Here is a 25,693-nt window from a genome sequence, read left to right as displayed (position 1 = left end):
ATCTTCATTATAATGATATCTTAAAGAGTTTTGGCACTTTATGGAATAACTTTTATTTGAGAAGCTCATCTAGAAAATATTTTATTAGTCATTTACATCTTTGGGTAAGTGAATTTTTTTAAATGTCATTTCTTCTTTGACATGTTACAATTTTTAGCAATCTGTATTAAGTACCCATGACCTGAAGCTAGCCCAGGTCTAATAAATATACATATTTATATATATGTATTTTTATATATTTATATTTATATAAAAACAAATATAAGTATATATTTTATGTATTTATATACATATTATATACATGTATATATGTAAATATACATATTTATTAGCCTATGTATAAATTGTTATAGATTTCTATAATGTTAAGATTCCCATTTTTCACTGTCGAGAAGAGAGATTCATTTGAAGAGAGTAGACTAGGGTCTTGTGTATATTTATGTCTTGAATTTGTCCCAAATGGACATCATTTTATTTGCAACTTCCCCAACACTTATATTTCTTCGTGTATCACGTACCTGAGTAAACCTCTCTAAAGTCCGACTCCCAAACCAGAAAATTGAACATTATTCTGGTTTCTTCTCTTCCTTAATCAGTGCCCCCTCCTTTTTCCTTTGAAGGTTAATTAGAGTTTATGAGTGCTTTTTGGTTACGGAGCTGCAGACACTATTGTGAATGAGCAGTTAAGAAATCTCCTGAACATTTCTGGTACCATACTCCTATTCCCACTTGGATATGTGATTATTTGTCCTCAATCCTGAGCAGTAAGCTAATTGAAATCAAGGGGTATATGTTTCTTTTTAAAATTTTTAGTTGGCTAAACATCTTTGTTTTTTCTTCCATAGACTTAGGTTTTTTTCAAATGAAGTTTTCTTCTGTGTTTGATTATTATTTGGCACTGTATTGTTATTCTTCAGGAATACCCACTTTTTATTTTATTATATTTTTATCAATTCTCTATATCTATCATATTCCCTAAGTCCTTCTTCTCCCTTTAAAAAACTGAAAGAATTTTTCAAAATATTTGATTATCAGCATTGTTAATTCTCTTTATACTTATTTGTTTTATTGCTGAATTTGTTATTCCTTATGCAGGTTTTCCTCCCTTATTTTATCATCTTTACTCTAATTGCTACCTCTCTCGGTCCTTTATCCATTATATTATTTCATCTTTTATCTTTTTCAGAATTTGACTTTTTAACCTTTTAATTATAAAAGATGCAAAACAATTATCTTAATTTTTTTCTGTTCCTTGTTTGCTTTTGCTTTCTGTGTCTTGAGGGTTTTATTCTTAGAAAACCGTTAGGATCCCAGGAAATCTAAACTAACAAAACCCATTTAACTTTGTTTAATTCAGCATTTCCAGACATAATTGTCATAGAAATATATTAATATCTTTTTTAAAAAGTCAGTTTGTGAAATGCTGCTTATTATTAGTTTAGTAATGCAAAATAGTTTTTACTGAAATTGTGATATATTAGTTTGATGACACCTGAGTTTGTTTGAATTTCTTTTTTATCCTTGATCAAGGATGTATCTTTGTTTCTACAATCTGAAATGATTACTTGTATACATTGAATTAGTAACTTCTCTCTAGTTCATTTGACTAGACTCTCTTCCTGTTAGACTAACAGATGACCTGATTTATGGCCCCTTTCCGTATTCCTGGGGGGTTTAGCTGAAGTGAATCTACAGTTTGAGGAAGAGTCACTCACTTTGACTCCTCATTATCTTATTTTTAAAGGATTTAGCCAGGAAGACATTCTGCCCACAATGATGACAAACTATCTTTGTAGTCCTGATTTTGCTTTTCCAGATGTAAACTGTCACTTCTTACACATTTCCATCCCTGCTCATGTTATACTGCTAAAAATTTAGATCCAGATTGGCAGTACAAAATCTGGTCTTTAGGTTAGCTGATAAGTGTAACACTTGAGCTCTTGTGCTTCTTTCCTTGATCTTGTCCTTGAATATCCTGTTTCTTTTGGAAAGGTCAAGGAAATCTCTCAGAACTATCCTTTTTAACTTCGTTATTTTGTCTCAGACTACTACTTTTCGTAGTGAAAATTAAATTCTTTTTGCAAATCTACCAACAATGGTGGATGAATAATTCTGGAACATTTAATTATATATGTGATTTGTGTTATATATATAGAAGTACTGTATTTGGTGTGTGTTATTATATAGAGATGTACTGTATTTAGTGTGTGGAGTTATTGTTGTATGTGTGTTTCATTGAGAAGTGCTGGTAAAGTGTTACTAGTTTAGTCTCAACAAACCTGTAATGCTACTTCATTTATTTTAAATTTCAGTTTAAATTTGCTTAATGAGTGGATGTATGACTTAATCTTACCTAAAATTTTTAGGAACACCAGCTATGTTTAGGTATTGTTACTTTAATACTCCTCCTCTCCCACCTCCAATATTGGTAATATGATATTTTTCAAAATTTTGCCCTGGAACTACCAGTTCCATAATATGTTCTTGAAAAAGGAAAAAAAAAAAGGGTTTAATTGAAAAAATAATTCTGGGAAATGCTGCATAATAAATCTTATAGAGATCCAATCAATATGTAAAAATGTTATGGGCCCCAGGAAATCTGGACTAACAAAATCCATTTAACTTCGTTTAAATCCATGTTTCCAAACTTACTTGATCATAGAAACCTATTAATATTTTTAAAACTTTTCTTTTCACATGGCCAACCTGGGTTCAAGCCCTGGCGGCCTCTTTGCCCCCCACCCTCATCCCCGTCCTCCTCCCAAGCCTGCTAGGAGTGATCCTTGAAGTCAGAGCAAGGAGTATGCTCTGATCACCTCCAGGAGTGGCCCTCAAACAAAACAAACTTGGGAAATTATGTTTAATTTATTATTTTTTTTTGCTTTTTTTTGTTCAAGAGAAAACAAACACAGGACTAGAAAAAAGCACGTGTTTTTTAAAAAATTAATATTTTCTTGCAGTAAGGTAGTTTTTGTTGAAACTTACAGATGTGAAAGGAGAGAAAGAGAGAAACTGCATAATTAAGAGAAAATGTAGGCTTCTCCAGAGTAGAAAAAGCAAGCAAAGAGACACAGAGATAAGCAAGAGAGAGAGAGGGATACAAGGAAGTACACACGCCTGCAGAGCAAACCTGCTCTAATTGTAAAGTACAGATTTCTGGACCCTTTCAGAGTTCATGGTAGACTTTTCCCATGAGGTGAACATCGAATTTTAAAACTGAGTGGAATTTTTCTAGTCATCCAGAATTGCAAATTATAACTAAATAAAATTAGCATGTCTAGGCTTAAATAAAAAATGTCTGACTCAAATTTTTTTTTCATTTGATGTTTTGAACAAGATGCCATCTCCATGACCCTTATTACTCCAGGAATTAGATTTGCAAATAGGAGATACATATTTTGTTGGTGTGCTGATCTGAAGAGAGAACCCTTTGCCCTACGATAAGGAAACATTTATTTCCCCAAGCTCAGTAAAACGGACAGTTTTCCTTATTTATAATTTTAATGTTGTGTGAAATCTAGCAATTAAGTTATGCAACTTTTATCAAAATGTTATAACTCAGTAAAGTACTGATTAATTTTCTATTCCAGAGTATTACATTCTTTGTTGTGTTCATCCTTTATTTGTTGGTAAAGTTACAGCTGACTAAAGTTCAAACCATCTTGTCTTATGCTTATTTGTCTTATAGGATTCAAATTTGCTTTATTGTACTTTTCATTGACTAGTTAAGAAATCTCCTTTCTGGGACTTTTGATTCAGTAACCCTCATATTCGATTACTTCACTCTGCCCCACTTGCTTTCCTCTTTCATGTCTTTATAGTTAATAGTTTTGTTTCTTTCTGCTTCTGATTTAGAATATTTTTACTAACGTAGGAGCTTTTCTTAAAAAATAAAATTTATGTTTCAGTTGTGTTTAGGCGTATGTATGGGGAGCTGGAAATGAGAGGAAAGAGCGCCTGATAAAGTTCAGCAAGTATTTATGAGGAAGGTTTAAACAGGTTTTCCCAGGGAAATAGGAGATATGTATTACATTACTCAAATACATTGGAAAGAGGCACTGTAGCACTGTCGTCCCGTTGTTCATCGATTTGTTCGAGCAGGCACCAATAATGTATCCATTGTGAGACTTGTTGTTACTGTTTTTGGCATATCAAATATGCCACGGGGAGCTTGCCAGGCTTTACCGTGTGGGTGGATACTCTCGGTAGCTTGCCGGGATTTCTGAGAGGGGTGGAAGAATCGAACCCAGTCCTGCTGTGCTATCGCTCCAGCCCTTGAAAGAGGCATGGATTTGCAATTTTGTCAGGCAAGTTCTGAGTTCCAATTCTTGTATTTCCCCTACATAAAAGTGTCTGACTTCCTTTGGAATAAGACCAAAACCCAACCAAAAATAAATAAATAAATAAATAAAAATAAAAACCCAAACCACCACAGGAACTGGAGTGATGATAGCACAGCAGATAAAGAACTTGCCTTTCATGTGGCTGGCCTGGGTTTAATCCCAGGCATCCTGGATGGTCCCCTGCACCCACTAGGAGTGATCCCTGAGCACAGCCAGATGTAGCCCCCAAACAAAACAGACTAAAACCCCAGCCACCCAAAATGCTTTAATCATCAATCCCACAAAGGTCACAACAGGAAATGTTACTTACATAAATCAGTATGACGAATAAGTGCTCCAAGAATTCAAAAAAAGTCTAAATAAAAGATAACCAACTGGGCTCACAAGTAAATGAAATGCTAACTTTCATTTTATCTTTAACAGACAAACAGCAGAAAGGTGAATTTGCAATAGATGGCTACAGTGTCAGAATGAATAACTCGCTTAGGAAGGATGCAAAGAAAGATTGCTGTTTTGAAATCTCAGCTTCTGATAAACGAATCTATCAGGTTAGAGTTTTTATGTAGCCTTGAAATTAAATTGATAAGATGTCCTGATTTCATTTATAAAGATATTAACATTTTGTTAAAACAACTTTCCTTGACATGTTAATAATGCTAAAAATACTGGCTTTATATCCATTGAGGATTCATATGAGAGGAAATATATTTCAAAAAAATTTCAGATAAGTTCAAGAGATTTCTAATGTATAATTTATCTATAGCTTCACTTGTTACATTTTATATCTATTTTAGTAAAATTGTGTGATTTCCTAAAAGAATTACATAGCAGGAAGAGCAAAATTATCAAGAGAAAAATATCAAAATGTTAATGCACATTGTATGGTTTAGAGTTGTGGGAGAAAATTAAGGTAAAGGTTCGTATCAGCTCTGTGATTCAAGAGCTATCAGCTAGCATCAATATAGAATGTATGTTTAATAAGTTTTAAATATCTGAGATTGCAGTTGAAAGCCAGTTAATTAAGTTGTCAGGTAGTGTGTTGGAATCTGACAAGAACATTTTAAAGAAAACTGTACCCAGCAGTCTAAAGAAATTCATGGGTGTCTTCTAATTGTCAAGGGCAAATTTTGTTCATCAGTTCTGTTTTTGACATTGATGAAGAGAAGCAGCTTTTTTTTCTGCACAGCTGCCAGCTGCTGATGAGAGTTTCAAATCCATCATCCTCTGCTTCAATTACGTAAATTTGTCAAAATTAACTGTACATTATAAGAAGCATCCTTGCAAGAAAAGTAGCTCTAGACATGAAAAGAATTACTAATGGAAATGATAAGAATTCGGCATAACCTGTGGTGATTTTCTTCTTTTTTTTATTAGTTTACAGCGGCTTCTCCCAAAGATGCTGAAGAATGGGTACAGCAGCTAAAATTTGTATTACAAGGTAAGAGCAACCAGTTGAACAAATTATTGAATCTTTGAGTGCTGAATAACTGAATTATTTAGATATTTATATACAAAGATTTGTATTCTGTGAGAGTGACCAAGGTGATATATTTGGTAATAACAGCACATTCACTCCAGATTCATAAGAGTATCTCTCCTGTAAGTACCAGTAGCAACTTTGAATTTACATATTTATACAACAATCATTTTTAAGTGTTTAAAATTAAGAATATAGCCTATAATCAAATTGTTACTTTAGTTTGACAATAATAATTTTGAAATGAAGTTTTAAAATCTTTTTCATTCTTTAAAAATTTGTCTTGTGTTTTATAGATATGGGATCTGATATTATTCCTGAAGATGATGATGAAAGAGGAGAATTATACGATGATGTTGATCATCCTCTCCCAGTCAGCAGTACATCAACCCTCAGTCAGCCCATTGATGAAGAAATTTATGAAGAACTTCCAGGTATTTATTTTCTGAAGATTCATTTAAATATTTTAGACTTTTTTTTTCAAAATTTAAAATGTCGTACATCTTCAAGTTGACAACCTGCATATAAAATGGTATGCTACTCAGGACAAAGACAAAGAAAATCTTCAAAACTCTATTTACCGAAAAGGGTTCTGCTTGAGAGGTTTCAAATGAGTAGATGTATACTTATGAAAAGTGAATGGAATGTTAAAATGAAGCAGATACAGTCCTAATCTCAAGGGACTTTTGGCTCATTAGCATTGTTTATGCTACATAATTTTTTAATTAAAAAATTGACTTGCCTTACAGTTTTCTCCACCAACTCACACATCATTTTTTATTTATACATCTTGGAATTTCCATTAACCAGAAGTTCTTTGCACACCCCATATGTCAACAACTTCTGCCTCATATATTCCTCTTTGCTGTAGTGTATTGCATTGTCTTAGAGGAATATTGCTGAACTATAAATGAAGGCCTTTTGAGGCTGCAAGTTTTCTTGATATTATATCATCAATATGAATAAGTTTTCTTGGTCTACATTTTCAGGGATGGTTTAATATTTATAGACCTCAGTAACTGAGGTAACATAAAATTAATGATCTGTTGGCTTATATGACTTATAGTTATGAGAGTCTCAAACACAAATGCAGGCATCCAAAATTAGACTTACTTAGAATATGAAAACATTCAGGGAATTATGGCATTAGAAATACGATAGGTTGACATGAACCTTTCATTGCTATGAAAAAATTAGTAGAGAAGAAAAGGGAATAAAAAGCAATATAAGTGAATATAACTAATGCCTTACCTGGAGAGACTATTTTTCTTTGAATGGAATAATTTAACAGCTTAGCATAAATCTTTGAAATTAATTTCAGCCAGGGATGTAGTTCAGTGGTTAAATACACTTTTCTATTTGAGTCCTGGGTTCAATTCCTGACAACCCCTAGTTTTTTCATAGTTTAATATTTCAGATTTTCGAAATTAGTTTACAAATGAGATTTTTAATGAAATCAGCAGGATATACTCACTAGCACAGAGAATTGTCTTGAGAGTCAAAAAGTTTAAATTCGGGCTATACCAGTTTTTGGTTCATTAACTTTAAAAGTCAGTTTCTTCATCATGGTGGGGCAGTGGTGGCAAAGGATGAGTGAGCTAATGTATCTAAAACTCTCAGCATTGTGCTTGAATCTTAGCAAGCCTGTGATAAACTGTGACATTATAATGATTGCTTTCATTATTGTATCTGGTAAATTCTTGCAAGTGCTTATATAGAGATATAATAATGATTTTCTGAACAAATAATTCATGATTGTCACAGTAATAAACATTTAAGATATTACAAAACTACTTGAATTTTTTTCTAATGTCTTTTACTACCCTCTTAAAAGATACTTAATATAAAGCATACTTTTGTGACAATTAGTAATTTCCATATTTCTGAACCTTAGTGGAACTCTACATTTATAACTCCTTATTTATCCGAAGGAAATGGTATTTCACGTGGCATCAGTTATCTTTAATTGGGTAAGAAATTCCCTGGCTGCCTATTTACGCATGCTATGTCATGAATAGCATTATCGTCTTTAAAATGTTCAAAAGATCTTGCAGGAATATAATTGCTCAGGTAAGATGGAAGAGTATACTACCTTTGCAGGTAGGAGGTTATTGTCAGATACATTTTGTTCCTTTGAGACCCACACTGAAGGTGGTATTAAGTTTAGTGTTTCTTCAGCTCGACCATTCATTTCCTGCCCCCCACCCCCACCCCATAAAATCTTGTTCAGAAATAAAGATACAATATTTACAGTAATTTTTATAACAAAGACCCCAGGAAAGAAGATCTATTAAAAGACACTTGACATCTTAAAAATAAGAAATAATTAAAAATTTTCTCCCACAACAGATGTTCTTCTTCATGCTTTTCTTCTTCATCATCTCCTTCACCTTCTTCTTTTTGGCTTGGAGCCACCGAATTTTGGGGAATAACTGGTTACTCTTTATGTTGTCTTCATGATGTGGGACAGGAAGAAATCTAAGCTGCTCTGGGATTCCCTGGCCTCCGCTTGGGATCCCAGTTGCTACAGAAAGCGATGGAGCTTGATCGAGCCTGCAGCCAGACCTCTGGGAAGCAAGTCGGTGGAGCAGCTGTGGGCTGTCTAGCTCTGGGTTCTCCCCCCCATGTGACTGGTGCTTTTTCGGCATCTGCATATGTCCAGACTGTCGTGTTTGAGTCAGCTCCAACAGCGAAAATTTTTCTCAGTGAAAGCCTGAAAGTTGACTTTTAGAGTTAGAACATTTTATTTAATTAAATACCTAAAACTAGAAAGGTACCATTTTCCTTAAAAAAAAAAAATTCTTGCTCAGGATAAGAATCAAACTAATTGCTTTCACTACTGTGAACTGTGAGTATAATTTTCAGAAGCAGTGAAAGAACACTGGAAAGGCAGTATGAGCACATTTACAAAAAAAAATTGGTATTTTTCCAGTTCTGTAAAAAGAAAGCTATATATCTTTGAAATCTGACTGGTTAAGTTCCCGGAATTAATTAATTCTACTATTCTAACACAATTTTCTGTCAATTACATATAGTTGGGAATAAATCCTTTTAGTTGAAAGATGAAGCATACAAATGTATTTGAAGAAAAATCTAAGTATCCAGCATGTTACTTTAAATCAGTTTTTGTCTGTGAAAGTAAAGTGCTACTGTAATAAATGTGTTTTTTAAGGTAAAATAAATCTGCAGTGTTTAAACCTCAGGAGTAAGAAGAAAGAAACATTGTTTTAAAAATTGTATTGCAAAATATCCCGTGAAAAATGGTTATAATTCTATGGGAATGTAAATAGTTTCATTGTAATTGTTTTTCAGTTAGAATATTCTAACTTTATTACAGCAGCTTCTCTTTAATTTCTTGTTCATTAATTTTTAACTAACTTCATGAAAGAATAAGAATAAATTTTTAGATTTCCTTGCATTTAAGGGCTTTGTACATCTAAACAGAAGAGTTGAGAGAATGTAATTTCTGGGATATATTAAAGGTATTTGACTTTTCTTCAAATACTCTTAGGCTTGTATGCCTTATTATCTACTGGCTAAGAATAGTCAGGTTTGCTTACAATATGACATTACTTTGTGTAGTTAACATATTGATTAAACTGTGCTAATATATTTCATAAAACAGTGATGAGTTATCTGACAGCATAAGTTTTAAAAGTTAATGCCCATTTTTTTCATTAAAAATACAGGGAGGGGGGCTGAGAGACAGCACAGAGGCAAGGTACTTGCCTTGCATGTGGCTGTCCTGGATGGTCCCTGAGCACAGAGCCAGGAGTAAGCCCTTAGCACAGCAGGGCATGGTCTGGAAACATCCCCTCCCCCAGATAAATACAGAGGGTAATTTTTAATTTTATACTTTGTAATTTGAGAAATTGAGCAGAAATCAACCCAACCTGCTCATGGTTTTTTTAGTTACCATGTCATTTGAATTTCTTCTTCTTTAATATCAATAAGTTATGCAGAAGCCATAACAACAGAAGGAATTTTCTAGAGGAATAGAGTCATCCTAGTTTAACAAGAGTGGTAGCCAGCGATTAACTCTGTAGCTTTCAGAAAGGAGGATTGCATTTGAAATTATTCTGCAAAGTGGACTGGAGGAGAAAGGGCAACATAAAACAGGAAGACAAATTTCTAATTCCATTAACCTATTTTTATAAAGTGTTAATTTATATATACATATATATGTGTGTGTATATATATATATTTTTACTGTAATGACAGATTGAACTATTTTGAGCCAGAAAATGATGTTTTTATCCTTTGGTCATTCGATTACATTTAAAATTTATTCAGTCCAACTATCTGCATCTAAAATGGAATGAACATAAAGTAAAATGCAGCTATAAATTTTTTTCACTGAAACTATTATGTATACATAAAAAGGAACAGTATTTGGGTACTTAAATTTGAAGTCATCTTTTGCAGGTGGCCACAAATGCTAACTTAATCAATAAGAGGTTACAACCCTCCAAAATGCATTTTAGCTTTATTTTCTTGCTGAATAATTATCTCTCCTATTACCAGGTTAATGTCAAGATTTATGGAGGTCCCTGGAGTTACCGGTATTAACATTATACAAGGTGGTGATCAATGCTGATCCTAGTTTCAACAAGGAATTTTTTGCACGTTGGAGTCCTGTGGAAAGATGTCAGTTGACTTTCCAAGAAATACATATATTTAATATTTTAATATTGTAATCCACACAGCCTGCTGACAATTTATTTTTGGTTAGCCATAATACTGAACTGTAGTTATTAAGTGTATTGGTAACATCATCTCATGTATAAAGGCCCTCCCGTTGATCATCGATTTGCTCGAGCGGGCCCAGTAACATCTCCATTGGAGACTTTGTTGTTACTGTGCCTGGCATATCGAATACGTCACAGGGAGCTTGCCAGGCTCTGCCATGCGGGCGAGATACTCTCGGTAGCTTGCCGGGCTCTCCGAGAGGGGCGGAGGAATCGAACTCGGGTTGGCCATGTTGGCTGCGTGCAAGGCAAACGCCCTACCGCTGTGATAACCAACCAGATTAGAGTCAATTTGAGAGTGATGTTTTAAGCTCTGAACATTACAGAGTCATGTGAAGTTATAAAAATAAAAATATTCATAATATAGAATATTTAGACTGCACACATACAATATTTGTTTATATTTTTTGTTGGGGTGGGGCACATTTGGTGCTCCTCAGGGCTTACTCCTGGCCCTGCACTCTGGGATCACTCCTGGCAGGGCTCGGGAATATGGGATGCCAGAGGTTGAACCCAGGTCAGCTGCATGCAACGCAGGCACCCTACCCACTATACTGTCTCTCTGGCTGCAATATTTGCTTATGTTTTCATCTCTGCTGAATGTAAATGTGATTTTAGTGTTTTCTTACACTACCTGATTCATAATATGGCATGAAGCATTAGGATACAGTTGTGCTTGTCATGTAGCTTTCTCTGCTTTGCATCATAGACTGATTCTTTTCATTATTAGAGAGGGTTTAACACATATTAAACCCCCAAAATACCTTTGTGCGTGCAAAATATGTGTTTCTGTTGGTAGGGAAATGAGCTTATTTTTGTGACTTAGAACTATATCACTTTAACTGACCTCCCATTGTTTATCGATTTGCTCGAGTGGGCCCAGTAACATCTCCATTGTGAGACTTATTGTTACTGTGTTTAGCATATCGAATATGTCACAGGTAGCTTGTCGTGTGGGCAAGATACTCCCGGTAGCTTGCCGAGCTCTCCGAGAGGGGCGGAGGAATTGAACTCAGGTCAGCCCAGTCGGCCACATGCAAGGCAAATACCCCACCCACTGTGTTGTCGCTCCAGCCAGTGGTTCTCAAATAAGGGAGATTTTTGACACTCAGCATACATTATGAATTAATGTCTGGAGGCACCTTTGGATGTTACGACTGGTGTGGCAATGTGTGTGAGGGTTGTGGATGTTGTAGACATCCAGTGGGCATGGTAAGGGACTCTGCTAAACAACCTACAGTGCAAGAGGTTCCTTTCCCGGGAAGGACAACAAAGTTATTTGGCCCAAAACGTCAGTAGTGCTGAAGTTGAGAATGCCTGTCATAGGACTATAAAAGGACGCTTTTAGTTCTGCTGATTTTATTTTTTATTCAGTTTTGGGTTTTGGCCTATACCCAGCTGTGGTCAAGGCTTACTCCTAACTCTGTATTTAGGGATCACTCCTGGCAGTGCTTAGGGGGCCATATGCCATACCAGGAATCCAACCTGGGCTGGGCATATGCATGGCAGGCACGTTACCTGCTGTATTCTCTCTCCAGCCTCAACATTTTAAAAAATATTTAATAACATTACCTGCTCACAAGGGAAAACCTAAAATGTTGCTGAAGTGCAGAAAAATTTGAAAGTAGAAGTCATTCCTCCCCTCGGTGAATATTAATTGTCTGATAGATACCTTTTGTCCATTTATAAATATACACATGCATATAAACTTTAAAAATGAGATGCTTCCATTTCTACTGCCCTTTTATCCTTTTATCTTCTACTGTTACCTTCTTCCTTTCTTCATGTGTTTTCCTCCCTTCTTTTCCCCATTTCTTTCCTTCCGTCCTTGGCCTTATATCAGCCACTGGAGATGCTCTGGAGCAGCTGTTCTGTGGTGGCTGGCTCTCCATGCAGGGGTCCTTCCCACCCCCACCCCACATTCTTTTGCCCCTTTTGGCTGGGGCCTTGACTTCTACCGCTCACCCAGTATGTTTATAGCTGTACCTGCATGCCATCAAGTGTCCCATGAGTTGGTTGTCTTTGCTTTTCTGTTTTCTGAGATAGAAATCCTTTCTTCTAGCCTCAAGACTAGCAGTGTATTTTATGGTGATTTCTTCTCCTCTGCACTTGCCCTTCTCTCCTCTATTTGCCTTTTCTCTGCTGCCACCAGCCCTGCCTCTTATACCCTAAACACCTTTCTCTAAAGCAAAGGCTTTGGAGGCAAACACAGTGCTTTGAATCTTTGCCCCTCGCCCTTGTACATTTGGGGGGGGGGGGGCGGGGGGCACACCCAGCTATGCAAAGAGCTTACTCCTGGCACTGTGCTTAAGGATATTTTTCTTGTGTGCTTGGAATACCATTTGTGGTGCTTGGGATAGAGCTTAGTCAGCCATGTGCAAGGTAAGTACCCTGCCCGCTGTCTTATCTTTCTAGTCCTGACCTTGTGCTTTTGGAGGGGAGGAGAAAAGTGAGACAGAGGTAGGGAGATGTTAGGTATGCAAGAAACAGCAGTGAACATAGAAACAAATCAGTAGCTTCAACAAACTACCTTCTAAATAATTTAGAAGTAAAGTTGTTTTCTTCTAAATAAACTTTTTTTTAATTTAAAAATGAGGTAAACTCAATTTAAGAATTATAGCATTATCAGGGGCATAATATAGAGGAAAGCATCTCTAAATGCTGGCTTATTCAGGAGGAAGAAGGAAAGAAAGACTGAGACTGAGTGGGAAGTGCATGTGAAAATTTCAGAACACCTTCATTCAGAATACCAGAATACCAGAGGGGTAGCTTAAAAGTTTGAACACATGATTTGAGTATAGGAGGCCCAGGTCTGAGTAAGGTCACTGAGTACTGATGTATGCAGCACGCATTCACCAATCTAGGACAATACCTGATCACTTTTGTGTCCCAAAAGCCAAAAAGAATAAAAATTTCAGACTAAGTACTAAATAGATAGAAATGCAATGTTTGGTTTCCCAGAGCAGCGGGTGGGGCCAGGGAAGGGGGGCGGGGAGGGAAAAAAGAAAAAAATTTAATCTGGAGATGGACAGATAGTTCAAAGGGTTTAGACAATTACCTTGCTTGTGGCTGACCCCGGTTCAATCCTCAGCACCAAATCTGGTCTGCGAGGATGGCCAGTAGTAATCTTGGAGCACTGCAGGGTATACTTCAAAAACCGAAAAAGAAAATTTTAATCTAAAAGAAGGCAGAATTTAGGATATAAGGGAGCAAGGAAAAATATGGTAAGAATAAGCCCCAATATAAAAGTATTTATAAATCAATGTGACGAAGTACATTAATCTATTTAAGGATAGAAATGGATTTGCTTTTTAAATATAGCAACATTTTTTCTTAGAGTGTGTTGACACATATATATGACAAAAACATATGAGTATATGTCATATACATTTATATGACAAAAACAGGAATTTTTGAAGGAAGAGAATAGAAATTAATATACCAGACAATTCTATCTAAACAAAACTACTGCATTAGATAGTAGAGTCAAGACATAAAGCAATAATAGAACCACAGAATTATAGTGTAAACATAAAAGTGAGTGAAAAAATTTAAATGCACCTAACTACATTATCTTGAAATCCATAAAACAAAAAAAATTATATGCAAATTTAAAAATCCTCATAATAGGTTTTAATGTGCTGTCTTTAGAAACTGGAGACTGGATAGGCAAAGAATTAATAGAGATATGAAAGATTTGAGCCAAAAAAGAAACATCTGATGTATAAAAAATTTCTTTTCCATTCACATAGAATATTAATGGACATTGACTATATATGTGAGTTAACAATAAAGATCTCAGCAAATTTCAGTGACTGTATCAACTTCTGCTCTCTAATGAAATGAAATTCAACTGGAAATTAAAACTTTAAAAGAAAAAAGTCAACAAAGGTAGTTTAAAAATACCCAAGTTTTCTTGTATTTATACAAGAAATAATCTTCTAAAGAGTTTGCTAGTTGGGAAGAAAAAAATCGCAGTGGAAATTATTAAATACATTATGTTCTGAAAGAATAAAATAGCACAGATAAAAATTTGTGAGGTCATGCTTTATACCATAATTAGTTGTGTATAGTGACTAATATGGCAAGTGAGAGAATAAATTTCTTTCTCTCTCTTTTTTTTTCTTCTTTTACTTTTTGGGTCACATGTGGCGATGCTCAGGGGTTACTCCTGGCATGGCACTCAGGAATCATTGGTGGTGCTTGGGGTACCATACGGGATACTGGTGATCAAACCCAGATTATCTGCATGCTAGGAAAATGTCTTACCCACTGTACTATCACTCCAGCCCTGAGAATAAATTTCTAAAGAATGAGAGATGAGGAAATTATCTGGGGAGAAAGAAATACAGAATAAGTGTTAAAACTATGAAGGTAAAGAATCTCTTAGTAGAGGAAAAACAAAATTACTAGAAATTATTTCTGGTTTTTAATTTTTAGCCATCGAATTAATAAGTTTTCAAATGCAGCAGTTTGTGTTTGCATTGCTTAGGGAAATATATATATATATATACACACACACACACACACACATATATACATATATATATATATATATCTGAAACAGAAGGTAAGCAAATGTTACCCACCCACTTTAATCTGATTAAAATGCTGACACAGTTACAAAGTGAGAAGAAAAACTCCACTAATGGGGCTGGACTATTACGATTTTGGAGGCTAGAAAGATAGTACAGCATGTAGGACATTTGCTTTGCATGTGGACAACCTGGGTTAGATCCCTTGCACCCCATTTGGTTCCCTGAGCCCTTCCAGGGGTGATCCCCTGAACACTGCTGGGTGTGGCCTCTCCCAAACAAACAAAACCCAACAATTTTCTGTGATCTTTAGATGACTCCCAAATTGCCAGACAGATTCACAGGGTAGGTTTATAACTATAGATGACTTAGGACTTTATTTTGTAGCACCTCCAAAATCTTGACAATTTGTTTCAAAATTTGGTTTCTCCATATCAGACATTTTAGCCAAGTCTTTATTCTGCAGACATGATTTGCCTTCCCTGTAGACTATAAACAGATCAGAACAGATCAGAGCTGGCGTTTGTTTTTAATTCCTTTTGAAGATAGAATATGATGGTTAGGTCTCAGAAAGCCCTCGCTCTCTTCCTCTCTTCCTCTCCTCTCTTCCCCCCACTCATCCTCCACCCTCTCCCTCTTTCCTCGCACATCTGTTAGCACACTGCAAGAGGGGAGCGTCAGGCTGCACAGTTTTTGCAGATGGGTTAACTGGGAATGTCAACTTCCTCAGAATACCCCACTGCTTACTTTAAAGCAGTGATTAATAGGAACAGACAAGTTCAACAAAATGTCAGTGATACATACAAGCACTCTTCAGATGCAACCTCACTGAGTGCTTCAGTTAAGTGCAGAACCTTCAACAAAGTGGGGAAAATCCGGTCTAACTTAATTAAGGCTAAGTGAAAGTTTATCTTAATTATGGTTTCATATAAAACGTTCTTTCAAAGGTTTGTTCTCTTTGTTAGCATGTCAGTAGAATTGGGGAAGGGAAAGGGTTGCCAGCTGTTGAACCTAGCACCTCAGATACACAGTTACTTATAAATTCTTACATACTAAGAAATTCTTAGAAAGAAATAATGCTTTCTGCCTGCCTACCCATTTTGCCTTTGTTTCTGTCACGTTGTTGAGATGGAACTGATTATTTTTCTCACACCCAGACAAAGAATTTCAGATGCAGAGTGGCATCTTTGAAGCTCTCCATGGAACCAGGAGATTTCAGATCTCCCTGCCTCCTTGTCAGATCTCTCTGATCCTTGTTCCAGGAGCTCAACTGGACTTTAGCTCTTGTCAGAACTAGTGGGAGAGCAGAGTACTCCTAGGCTCATGTCCCTTTGGCTGCTCACTCTTGACCCCTGGCATTATGATTTTCTCTCATTTTCCCTTAACTAAAACACCTTCCTCAGTGTCACCAGTAACATCAACACATTTATCTCTGGCAATTTTATTTTATTGGCCACTCCCTTTTTGCAAATTTTCTTTTTTCACTTTTTTTGGGTCACACTCGGCGATACTCAGGAGTTACTCCTGGCTTTGCATTAAGGAATTACTCCTGGCGGTGCTCAGGGGACCATGTGGGATGCTGGGAATCGAACCTGGGTTGGCCGTGTGCAAGGCAAATGCCCTACCCACTGTACTATTATCGCTCCAGCCCCTGCAATTTTTTTTCCCTTCACTGTTCTATTTACTTGTTACTTGTAATATTAATAAATAAGCATCTCAGTTGTTTTTGGTATTTTCAGTTCACAGTATTGTTGATTTTTTAAAATTGCTTTTTTTTTTGCTTTTTGGGTCACACCCGGCTGATGCTCAGGGGTTACTCCTGGCTCTGCACTCAGGAATCACTCCTGGCGGTGCTTGGGGGGGACCATATGGGGTGCTGGGAATTGAACCCAGGTCGGCCGCATGCAAGGCAAATGCCCTACCTGCTGTGCTGTTGCTCCAGCCCCAAAATTGCTTTTTTATTTATCTTTTTTCTTTAACTATGGAACTTTTTTGTTTCTACCTTACCTGTTTTTAATCATTTTCATCATTCATCTGATCTTATTATGCCTTTAATTAATTAATTAATTAAATGCTGGATTCTGTTCTGGCTGTTCGAAGTTTAGGAATAAGAATGGGCCTGAAGATAATTGCAGATTCTAGGAATTGCTTGGAAGGAGGATAAAAGGCTGTATTCAATAGTCATGGAAGAGTGATCTTTACATTGACCTCTTAAGGGGCCAAAGAGATAATACAGCTGGTCAAGTGCTTGCCTTGCATGTGACCAACCTGAGTTCCATCCCAGGCACCTTGAATTGTCTCCCCAGCCCACTAGGAGTGATCCCTGAGTTTAGCGCCATGAGTAAGCCCTTAGCACAGCTCAGTGAGGCCCCCCCCAACCCAAAAAGAAAAACCAAGAAAATTGACCTCTTAGATAAAACTGGCAAGAGATGGGATTGCCACATGCACCTTCCAGGCAGAAGGAGAATCAAGTTCAAAGACCGCAGACTGGAAAATGTTGAGTGTTCAGCAGTAAGAAAGGATGGAGGTTAGAATGAGATGGGAAATAAGGCAGAAGCCAGGTTAATCAGGGCCTTTGTTAGACAAAACTGATTTTTAATATAGTCTCATGTACCTAACTGACACTTAAAAAAATGTGTTTTTGGATTGTTAAAGTAAGGGTAGTTGTATACATCACATGCTTTTTATTTGCCTTAGGTGATGAAAAAAATGTATTTGAAAGTCTCTTTCTCTCTATACCCCGTTTTTTTTTTCTTTCAAGTATTACTGTATGTACATGCATGTGGTTAGAGCAACATAAAATATCTTCAGAGAAGCTAGTTCATTGGGCTGATTTTTCACCCCATGTTCTCCCTTGCTTGTCTCTTTGTTTGCTTATTGCCACTCTGGAGAAGCCTGTGTTCTCCCCTGAACATGTACTTCTCCCTCTCTCCCTGCCTCACATATTTTTAAAGAAGTTTCAACTTATTTAGAAAACTATCTTGCTTCACACAGAGGGGGGAAATAGGAAGAGAGATAAAAAGAGAGAAGTTCATCAAAAGAATTTACAAGATGGTATGATAATTATAAGGATCATAGTTAACAGTATAGTTAACATAGTTAACAGCTGGTATTGTCTTACTTGAAAAGCATAAATATTTTACGGCACAGGAGTTTCTACCTTTATTTTGCAGTAAAGGAAACTAAATGAACTTATTTACCGTCACAAGTTAGGAAATTTGACTAGGTGCTAGGTGCTTGGGAGGTTAAATTCTTAGTAACTTAAAAGGAGAACATGATTAGAGTCATTTTGTCCTTATCTATGAAATAGGTATTTCCATATTCACATATAAATGCAGAAAAGATTATATCCCAACCAAACCTCATTTCACATTTGACCTCTCCTTTGAGCTTGAACCTCACATTCAAAGTGACTTTTGGCCAAATGCTATCTGAGAAAACATTTTCCTTGTTAATACCCTTCTTCCTTCTTTTCGGTTTCTAGCAGCAGTAGTCATTGTGTTTTAAAAAATAGAAGAGAAAACTCAACATTCACTCCTGTTACAAGTATGTCAGCCTCTGATGCACCCGAAGCTCTCCCTGAGGCTTTAATGGATCTCAGTGGATCTTAGTAAGACTATGTCAGTGTTCTTCCCACTTCCTCTGTTTGTGTGCTCAGACCACACAGCCTGTCAGTGCCTGTCCTCTACACCTCCAGCAGGTGATCTTCTTACAGCATAACAAGGTCAAATTGTTGTCTCGTTCAGTCACTTCCATGGATTCCCACTATCTCATGAATTAAACTCAGACTCTCTGGCTAGGCCTCAAGTTCCCTTCATGCTCTGACCTGCAGGTACCTTTCCAGTCGCATTCCTACTGCTCAGAATCCTTTTGCTCCAGACCAGAAACCCATTCACTCTGCACTTTTCTGTGTGATACTTGAGCTCAGTGCCTTCATCACCTACTCAGCATATGGTGCCTTGTACTAAATCAATGTGTGGCTTATTGATTCATTAAAAGACCAAAAAAAAAAAATCAGATAGCACGTAGCTGAAACTTTTGCTTGATTCCATTTATCTTCCCACCCAGTCAACATTCAATATATTTCTAGTATTTTTCATTTTCTTTAAGATAGAGGGTGTAGATACTATGATGATGAGTCCTGTCCTCAGATAGGTGTAATTTAATCAGAGGAAACAGGTAAATAAACTAAATATAGAAATCTAGTAAAGCTAAAAACATGGATAGATGTATCAGCATTATATATCTGTCTGTCTCACACTCTTACCAATTCAGGTCCAGAAGTATTTAGCTATACTTTTCCCTCTAGAATCTTCATAGTCACTCATCAGAAGTAATTAAAAACCTTTGGTGATTCTGACTTACAAGTGATTTACATCACTTGTTGCTATATATGTGATTTTACTATATTTAACACAATAATACAATTTAGAATCAGCCAGGTATACAACTCAGTAGTAAAGCACTTGTTTATGTGAGCCCCTAGGATTGATCCACCGTATGCGCATACACACATACACACACACATGCGTGCGCACGCATACACACACATGTATACACACACTTATCCCACAGAATATCTAGTTTCTTAAGACCTACTTTTCTACTGTAGCTCTGAAATCTTGAGTGGCTGCTCACTGCACAGAGGACACAACCCTTGGCCCTTAACCTTGAGATCAACAAGTGGCCTTTCCTGGGCTCACGGATGCCTCCCATTCCAACTCAGTTCTTGTGGCACCATTGCTCCAGTTTCAACAGAATGACTGGCATTTCACTCTGTCTCAGACATCCCATTCTTCCCTGGCCTTGCTTTTCTCTATATACTTGTATTTGTGGGGGAATGCTCCCTACTTAGTTCGTTTTCTTACCAGATCCTCCTCACTTTCCAGTCCGAAGTCACATTCCATCTCCCAGGAAAGCCTCATATGGCCATCCCTGCACGAGGTGACCTCAGGTCTCTGACTATCTGCCGCACTCTTCATTTGAAAACTAGTCACCAACAACTTTGTGGCAGTTCTTGTTGGTACCTACTATTCTCAGATGTAAATTGTGTGTAGGAATTTTACTTGAGATTGTGTATTTGTCAAGCAGGGAAATGGATGGGCCTTTATAGCTTATTATTTTTATGAGCTCCTCAAAGGCAGGGATGAAACCTTGTATTTCTTGGCATACCCCAGAGCACTCAGACAAATGCTTTCCTCATAAGAAGTTAATAAATAGTACCTAAATAATGTGGTATTTCTTTAGAGAGACTTGTTAGTTTAATTAAAAGGAGCTCTTTCTCTGCGATGATTCCTTTCCTAATAACACCAATTACTGCAGAATCCTGAAAGAATGATTATACTGAACAGTGTGCTATCAGTGATATATTGAAGTATGGCTGATTCCCAAAACTTTATTAAAACCTAACATTGCTGTTCCAGTGGTCATAGTCTCAAATAAATAAACTTATGAAATGTGATACATAGTGATGAAAAGCTTGAATATCCTCAGTCTTGTGTACTATTAAAGATAGATAATCTGTGGTGAGCAAACAGGACTGACTTGAGTTACCAGTTCCCTCTGGTGGGTTTGTCATCTCAAGCAAGGCACTTTCCAGGGAACGATGTTCTCCTTTGCTTCCATTTATTTATTAAAGACTTGAAGTAAAGTAGTTCTAAAGAGCACAGCATCAGTGCTAGGATATTTAAATGCTGATACCCCCCCCCCCCCAAGAACAAAAACCAAAAGACTTAACTGGTAAGACTTCATGTTTAAAAGTAAGTAGCTTAAAGAATGGTGAATCACATGTTAAAAATTGATGATTAGAAAGATATTTGGGGATTATTTAAAAAATTCCCCTTTAATGGACTGACATGAGTCTTAGGGAGTTGTTTAGAAAGGGGAAGACTGCCAGGATTCTGTTTGCTCACTCCTGCTTCCAGCCATGGCTTCCATGAATCCCTTTGTTTCCCTTCTCCACTCCATGCCCTTTCCTTCAATTAAGAGAGCTCCTTTGCTTGGCTCGCTGTCTGTGTATCCTGCTCCTGACTGTATTTACATTGCTACAGTCTGACACACCCTCTCACTTCTTTCCACTTCCCCACTAAGCCTGTGTTTTTATTCAGAAATGGCCATACATCTCAGTTCTTTCTTGAAATCTAGCTTGATTAGGTGTATCAAAGTGAAGAAAGTTGAACTCACAACCATTAATCTAAGTAATTTAATTTGTTCCTAGTCTAAAATTTAATATCTTCCTCTGTTGCTTAAAACATGACCATCAAAGACAGTAACTCCAAAACATGTAGCACTTTTATATAAATTTTATATAATTTATATGATTTATATAAACTTTTAGACACTTTTATATAAATCTAGAGCAGTTTTTTCATTTATTATGTCCTGAGAGTTCATCATTATTGAAAGATACTCTGAAGAGAGCATTAGAAATTCTAGTACATGAGCTGAAAAGAAAAGGTGAAAAAATGAAACATGAAATGAAAAAAGAAAAATTCTAACTTTCACATGAGCAATACGGGTTTTCATAATTTGTGCTGTTATACATATTCATGCAGCAAATGTTTATTAGGCAACAGTTCTATGTCAGGTATTATGGTATGTACAGGGATTCAGTGTTTGCCAGTATAATTTAGAGTTTGCTAAATACAGATGTAATAAGTACTCATTGGAAAATGGTTTAGAATAAGTAATTAGAAACTAAAAAGAGACGGATAAGGAAAAAAGGTCAAAGCTAAGTCTAGGTCACAGATGACCATTCTGTAAAGTCCATTACTCCTGTTATTCTTCCAGTGAACAAAATATGGTTCTAAAACCCAGGTAAAGAGCACTCTGATGATCAGAGTAAAATCTTTTAGGTCAAAGGGTGGCAAATGAAGACCCTATAAAAAGTAAAGTTTAGGGGACCAAAACAATAGCATAGTGGGTAGGGTGTTTGCCTTGCAATCAACCTGGGTTCAATTTCCAGCACCCTATATGGACCCCCAAGCCCTCCAGGAGTGATCTCTGAGCATAGAGCCAGGAGTAGCCCTGAGCACCAAACCACAAATAAATAAAGTTTAGATGAGAAAAGTTTAGGTGGTTTATTTGGAAGAGGCCGGGATAATATTAGCCAGGAGACAAGAGAAAAATTTATATGCATATTAGAAATAAGAAGCAGCAAGGAAACAACTGCTTTGCAACTTAACATTTAAACTTGTGTGAGTGTGTGTGTGTGTGTGTGTGTGTGTGTGTGTGTGTGTTTCCTCAGTAACAACCCCCCAAAACGACTTTCCAAAGGAAGTGGTGGAAGAAACCCCATTGCTTGAGACGTTAAAAACCAGATGGTCCAAAGTCCCAGAATGTATTCACGTGGGATCAATCTTTCACTAGGTGAAAGCAAAGGGACTAGACTAGTGCAGTTTGTGTTTTGAATCTCAAGTTTGGCCTTGCTATGAAACTAAAGATTTACATCTCCTTGGACTTCTCCTTCATTTCTTAGCTCTCCTCTGTGCTTTCAACAGCATTCCATGTTGACCTCTGTTAGAGCTGGCCACACAGGAATTGCCTGTTTACTTCAGTCTCTTCTGCCCGCTCCAACTATTGCAGACTTACCAGGTTTTCTCCTGACCCCTGTGGGAGTGCTGTGTGCCCTTGCTTCTAGAAATGTTACTGCACAATGCTTTTGCATTCACTTCTGCCAGAACCCCAGGAGTTTCTCAATTTTTTTTGTTAAATTTCTTGGCTTGGGACTATCTCAGTTGAGGAGCGTATAAGTTTGAATCTCACGTTGTACAGACTTGCAGTTTTGATTTCTCACAGGAAACCCTTTCCCTTCCTCTCTGACCACCACCATTCAGAGTCCTGGAAAGACAAAAAGCTCCCTTGTGACTTTCCTAGGCTGGCAGGGCTAGGGTGTTCCTCTCATAGCTCTCTGCTTCTCATATATTCAAGGCCATGTGTCGGTCTGTGTCTGTAAGGATGTTAGAATCCAGCCTAATCCCTCCCTGCAAATAGTCATTTGCTACTTTGAGCAAGATCCATTTCACCTTAGTCTATTCTACAGATAGAGGTTGAATTTTTAATGATAAATTATAGATTATTGTAAATATGCTACCATAGAGACTTGTTTTGTTTATGAGGACTTGATTTTATAAGCTTTAATTCAAGTCAAATAAATGAAAATTTGACTATGTACTATAATCAGGGTTCTTGTGTAAAGTTTCTCATCTCCTGAGTATTAAGGAGATTTAGACACTTAATATTTATTTCTTGGCGAAAAGATATTTTTGTTAACTTTATACAAGAAAACATCCAAAATGACTGATGGATTTATGAAGTAATGGCCGTAAATGGGTGCTTATACTATTTAGGAGAAAGTGATATTTGTACAATTACACAGAAATTAGATCAAGGTAGAGATTCATCCAGTCCAAACGAGTACTTTGATTTTATAAGCTACGGATAATGCATATTTGCTTTCGAGGTTATATCAGATGAGTTTGTATAGTTACTGAGAGTATATTGTAAAAATGAAATTTGGCATTCCAATCAAATGAAGTCCTTCTAATTTAAATAATTTATTTTATTCCCTATGCTGATCAATCATTTTCTTTCCCAGAAAGTCAAACCAGTTTTTGCACTATTGATTTGCAAAACTTACATGACATAAACATTATGTGACAGAAGTTGTTTGTTATTAAGAGAGAGAATATCATCTCAAAGAAACTTGTCGCCTGGAAATAGGAAAAATCACACAGAGTAATTTTATTTGTATCACAGCCTTTTCACTGTTGGCTACATTTGTGACAGCTGATTTCATATTAAATATTAAGAGTATTTTGTTTATTCTTGAATGTGGTACAGTAGGATATAGATTTTATTCAGACTCTGCCTGCTTAGAAAGTTTATCATTCCAAACAGATGGTAGATTTATAGTCCAGTTATGAAGAACTTTGAAAATTAGACTACCAGAACCAGAGAGACTGGTTCAATACCTAAACCACATGTGCTCCCCAAAGTACCACTAGGGATCACTCCTGAACACAGAGCCAGGAACCATTTCGGAGTACTTCTGGTTGTGACCACCCATCCCGCCTCATCTTTGAAATAAAAGAAAATTAGGCTACTACTTTGCTGTCAAAATTTGACATCTTAATACTCTTGGGAGATTGAAAAGTGGTTCAATATTGTGAATTTCATTTTATTCAAACTAATAGAAATATTTGTCAACATCAGGTACAGATTTAGGAAATCACGGCTATTAATATAAATTATAAGGTAATGAGTGAACAATGGAAACAGTTCTTCGGTTTACTGGAAAGTTGTTGGGCTTTTGATTCAGGAACCAAATGAGAGCTTGTGTTTGTGGTGGTGGGGCACAAAGGGGTGTAAATTAAAATTTTCAAGAGTGCTGATTTAAAAAAAAATTGATAATTTGCTCTTCTTGCAAGTGGTAAAACTAGTCTTGTCAGTTTTAAAGTTTTAATGTAATTTTGGTGACATCTACTTTTAAAAGGATTGTATTGGATTGTGTTGATTTTGGGGGCCTCTGATTTGTTTTGTTTTGATAGTACTTTTCAATATATGAAAATACCCAAGAGACGGGCCCCTGCTGAATTGTTGGTCAGTATGTTGTCGGGGCTATGAGTGCACAGTGTCAGTTGTTTAAACATTATTAAACCCACTGGGGGCTGGCAAGAAGCATCTGGGAGCCAGACTTTTCCTGTGGACACATGCCAAGTAGTGTATTATATTTCCTCACTAAAATGAATTATATTGAGATAATTTTTCTTCTTGACTTTTTTTAATCTGAAATTATTTTCTAGACCTAAGTAAGGACCATATGAAAAACTTGTTTATAGCTACCCAAATTCTATAGTAGCTGGTGATAACTGTTTTTTTAATTTAGCTAGAGCCATACCACTAAACTACTGCAGTTGGTTAATAATATTCTAATTAGACAGTTCAGGAAAGTTCATATGTCATTTTGTGTATTCTCTTTAAATCAATTATTTATTCTAAGGAAGAACAATATACATTGAATGACCCTTTAATTAAATTCTGTAGTTGGGCATGTCATTAAATTTACATCTCTGATTGCATGATTGAACTAGATGATATAAACCCTAAATTGCATTTTAATATGTAGAAGTCTAGCATAACATTCATTGGAATGACAAATATCATGGAAAGTTTCTAAGATGTCCTGTTTAACTTTTTAAAAAAAGTCTCCAAAGTAGTTTGGGGATGGGAAAACAAAAATTTTGTCACATTTTCACATAGGCAGGAAGTTAATCTTGGAGCACTGGCATTGCCTAGATTCTGGTCCCCAAGGGCAGCTGGGATTTGTCTTTCTAGAGCAGATATAGTTACTCCATGCTACCTCAGGACCCTGTTGGATGAGATTTTGAACAAATAGCTCTGGTTTGCCCACCATGGACAATCAGAATACCCTGTGTTCGTAAAGAGCAGACATTGTGTTTATGTTGGCCTTATTTCTGGAATCCAAGTAGGAGACACTGTTCTAATGAGAATTCAGCCTATCCCTTCAGGAGGCCAAAAATGAGCCAGTGTGTTGTTTTTTAAACCCCAGTTTTGATTCTTATGTAACTT

General features: G+C 36.4%; 1 protein-coding gene across 2 annotated transcripts in view; it reads left to right on the top strand.

The window, feature by feature from the left end:
* SKAP2 (src kinase associated phosphoprotein 2) overlaps window positions 1-25,693 on the top strand; it is a 195,362-nt gene that overhangs the window by 127,264 nt on the left and 42,405 nt on the right. For both annotated transcript variants that reach the window (XM_056118529.1, XM_056118530.1), the window contains exons 7-9: window positions 4,767-4,891; window positions 5,718-5,781; window positions 6,117-6,254. In XM_056118529.1, coding sequence (XP_055974504.1) covers window positions 4,767-4,891; window positions 5,718-5,781; window positions 6,117-6,254 — 327 coding nt within the window. The remainder of the gene's footprint in view (window positions 1-4,766; window positions 4,892-5,717; window positions 5,782-6,116; window positions 6,255-25,693) is intronic.

This window comes from Sorex fumeus, unplaced genomic scaffold (genome assembly GCF_029834395.1).
Source record: "Sorex fumeus unplaced genomic scaffold, SorFum_2.1 ptg000037l, whole genome shotgun sequence".
NCBI lineage: Eukaryota > Metazoa > Chordata > Mammalia > Eulipotyphla > Soricidae > Sorex > Sorex fumeus.
This window is presented reverse-complemented; position numbering and strand designations above follow the sequence as displayed.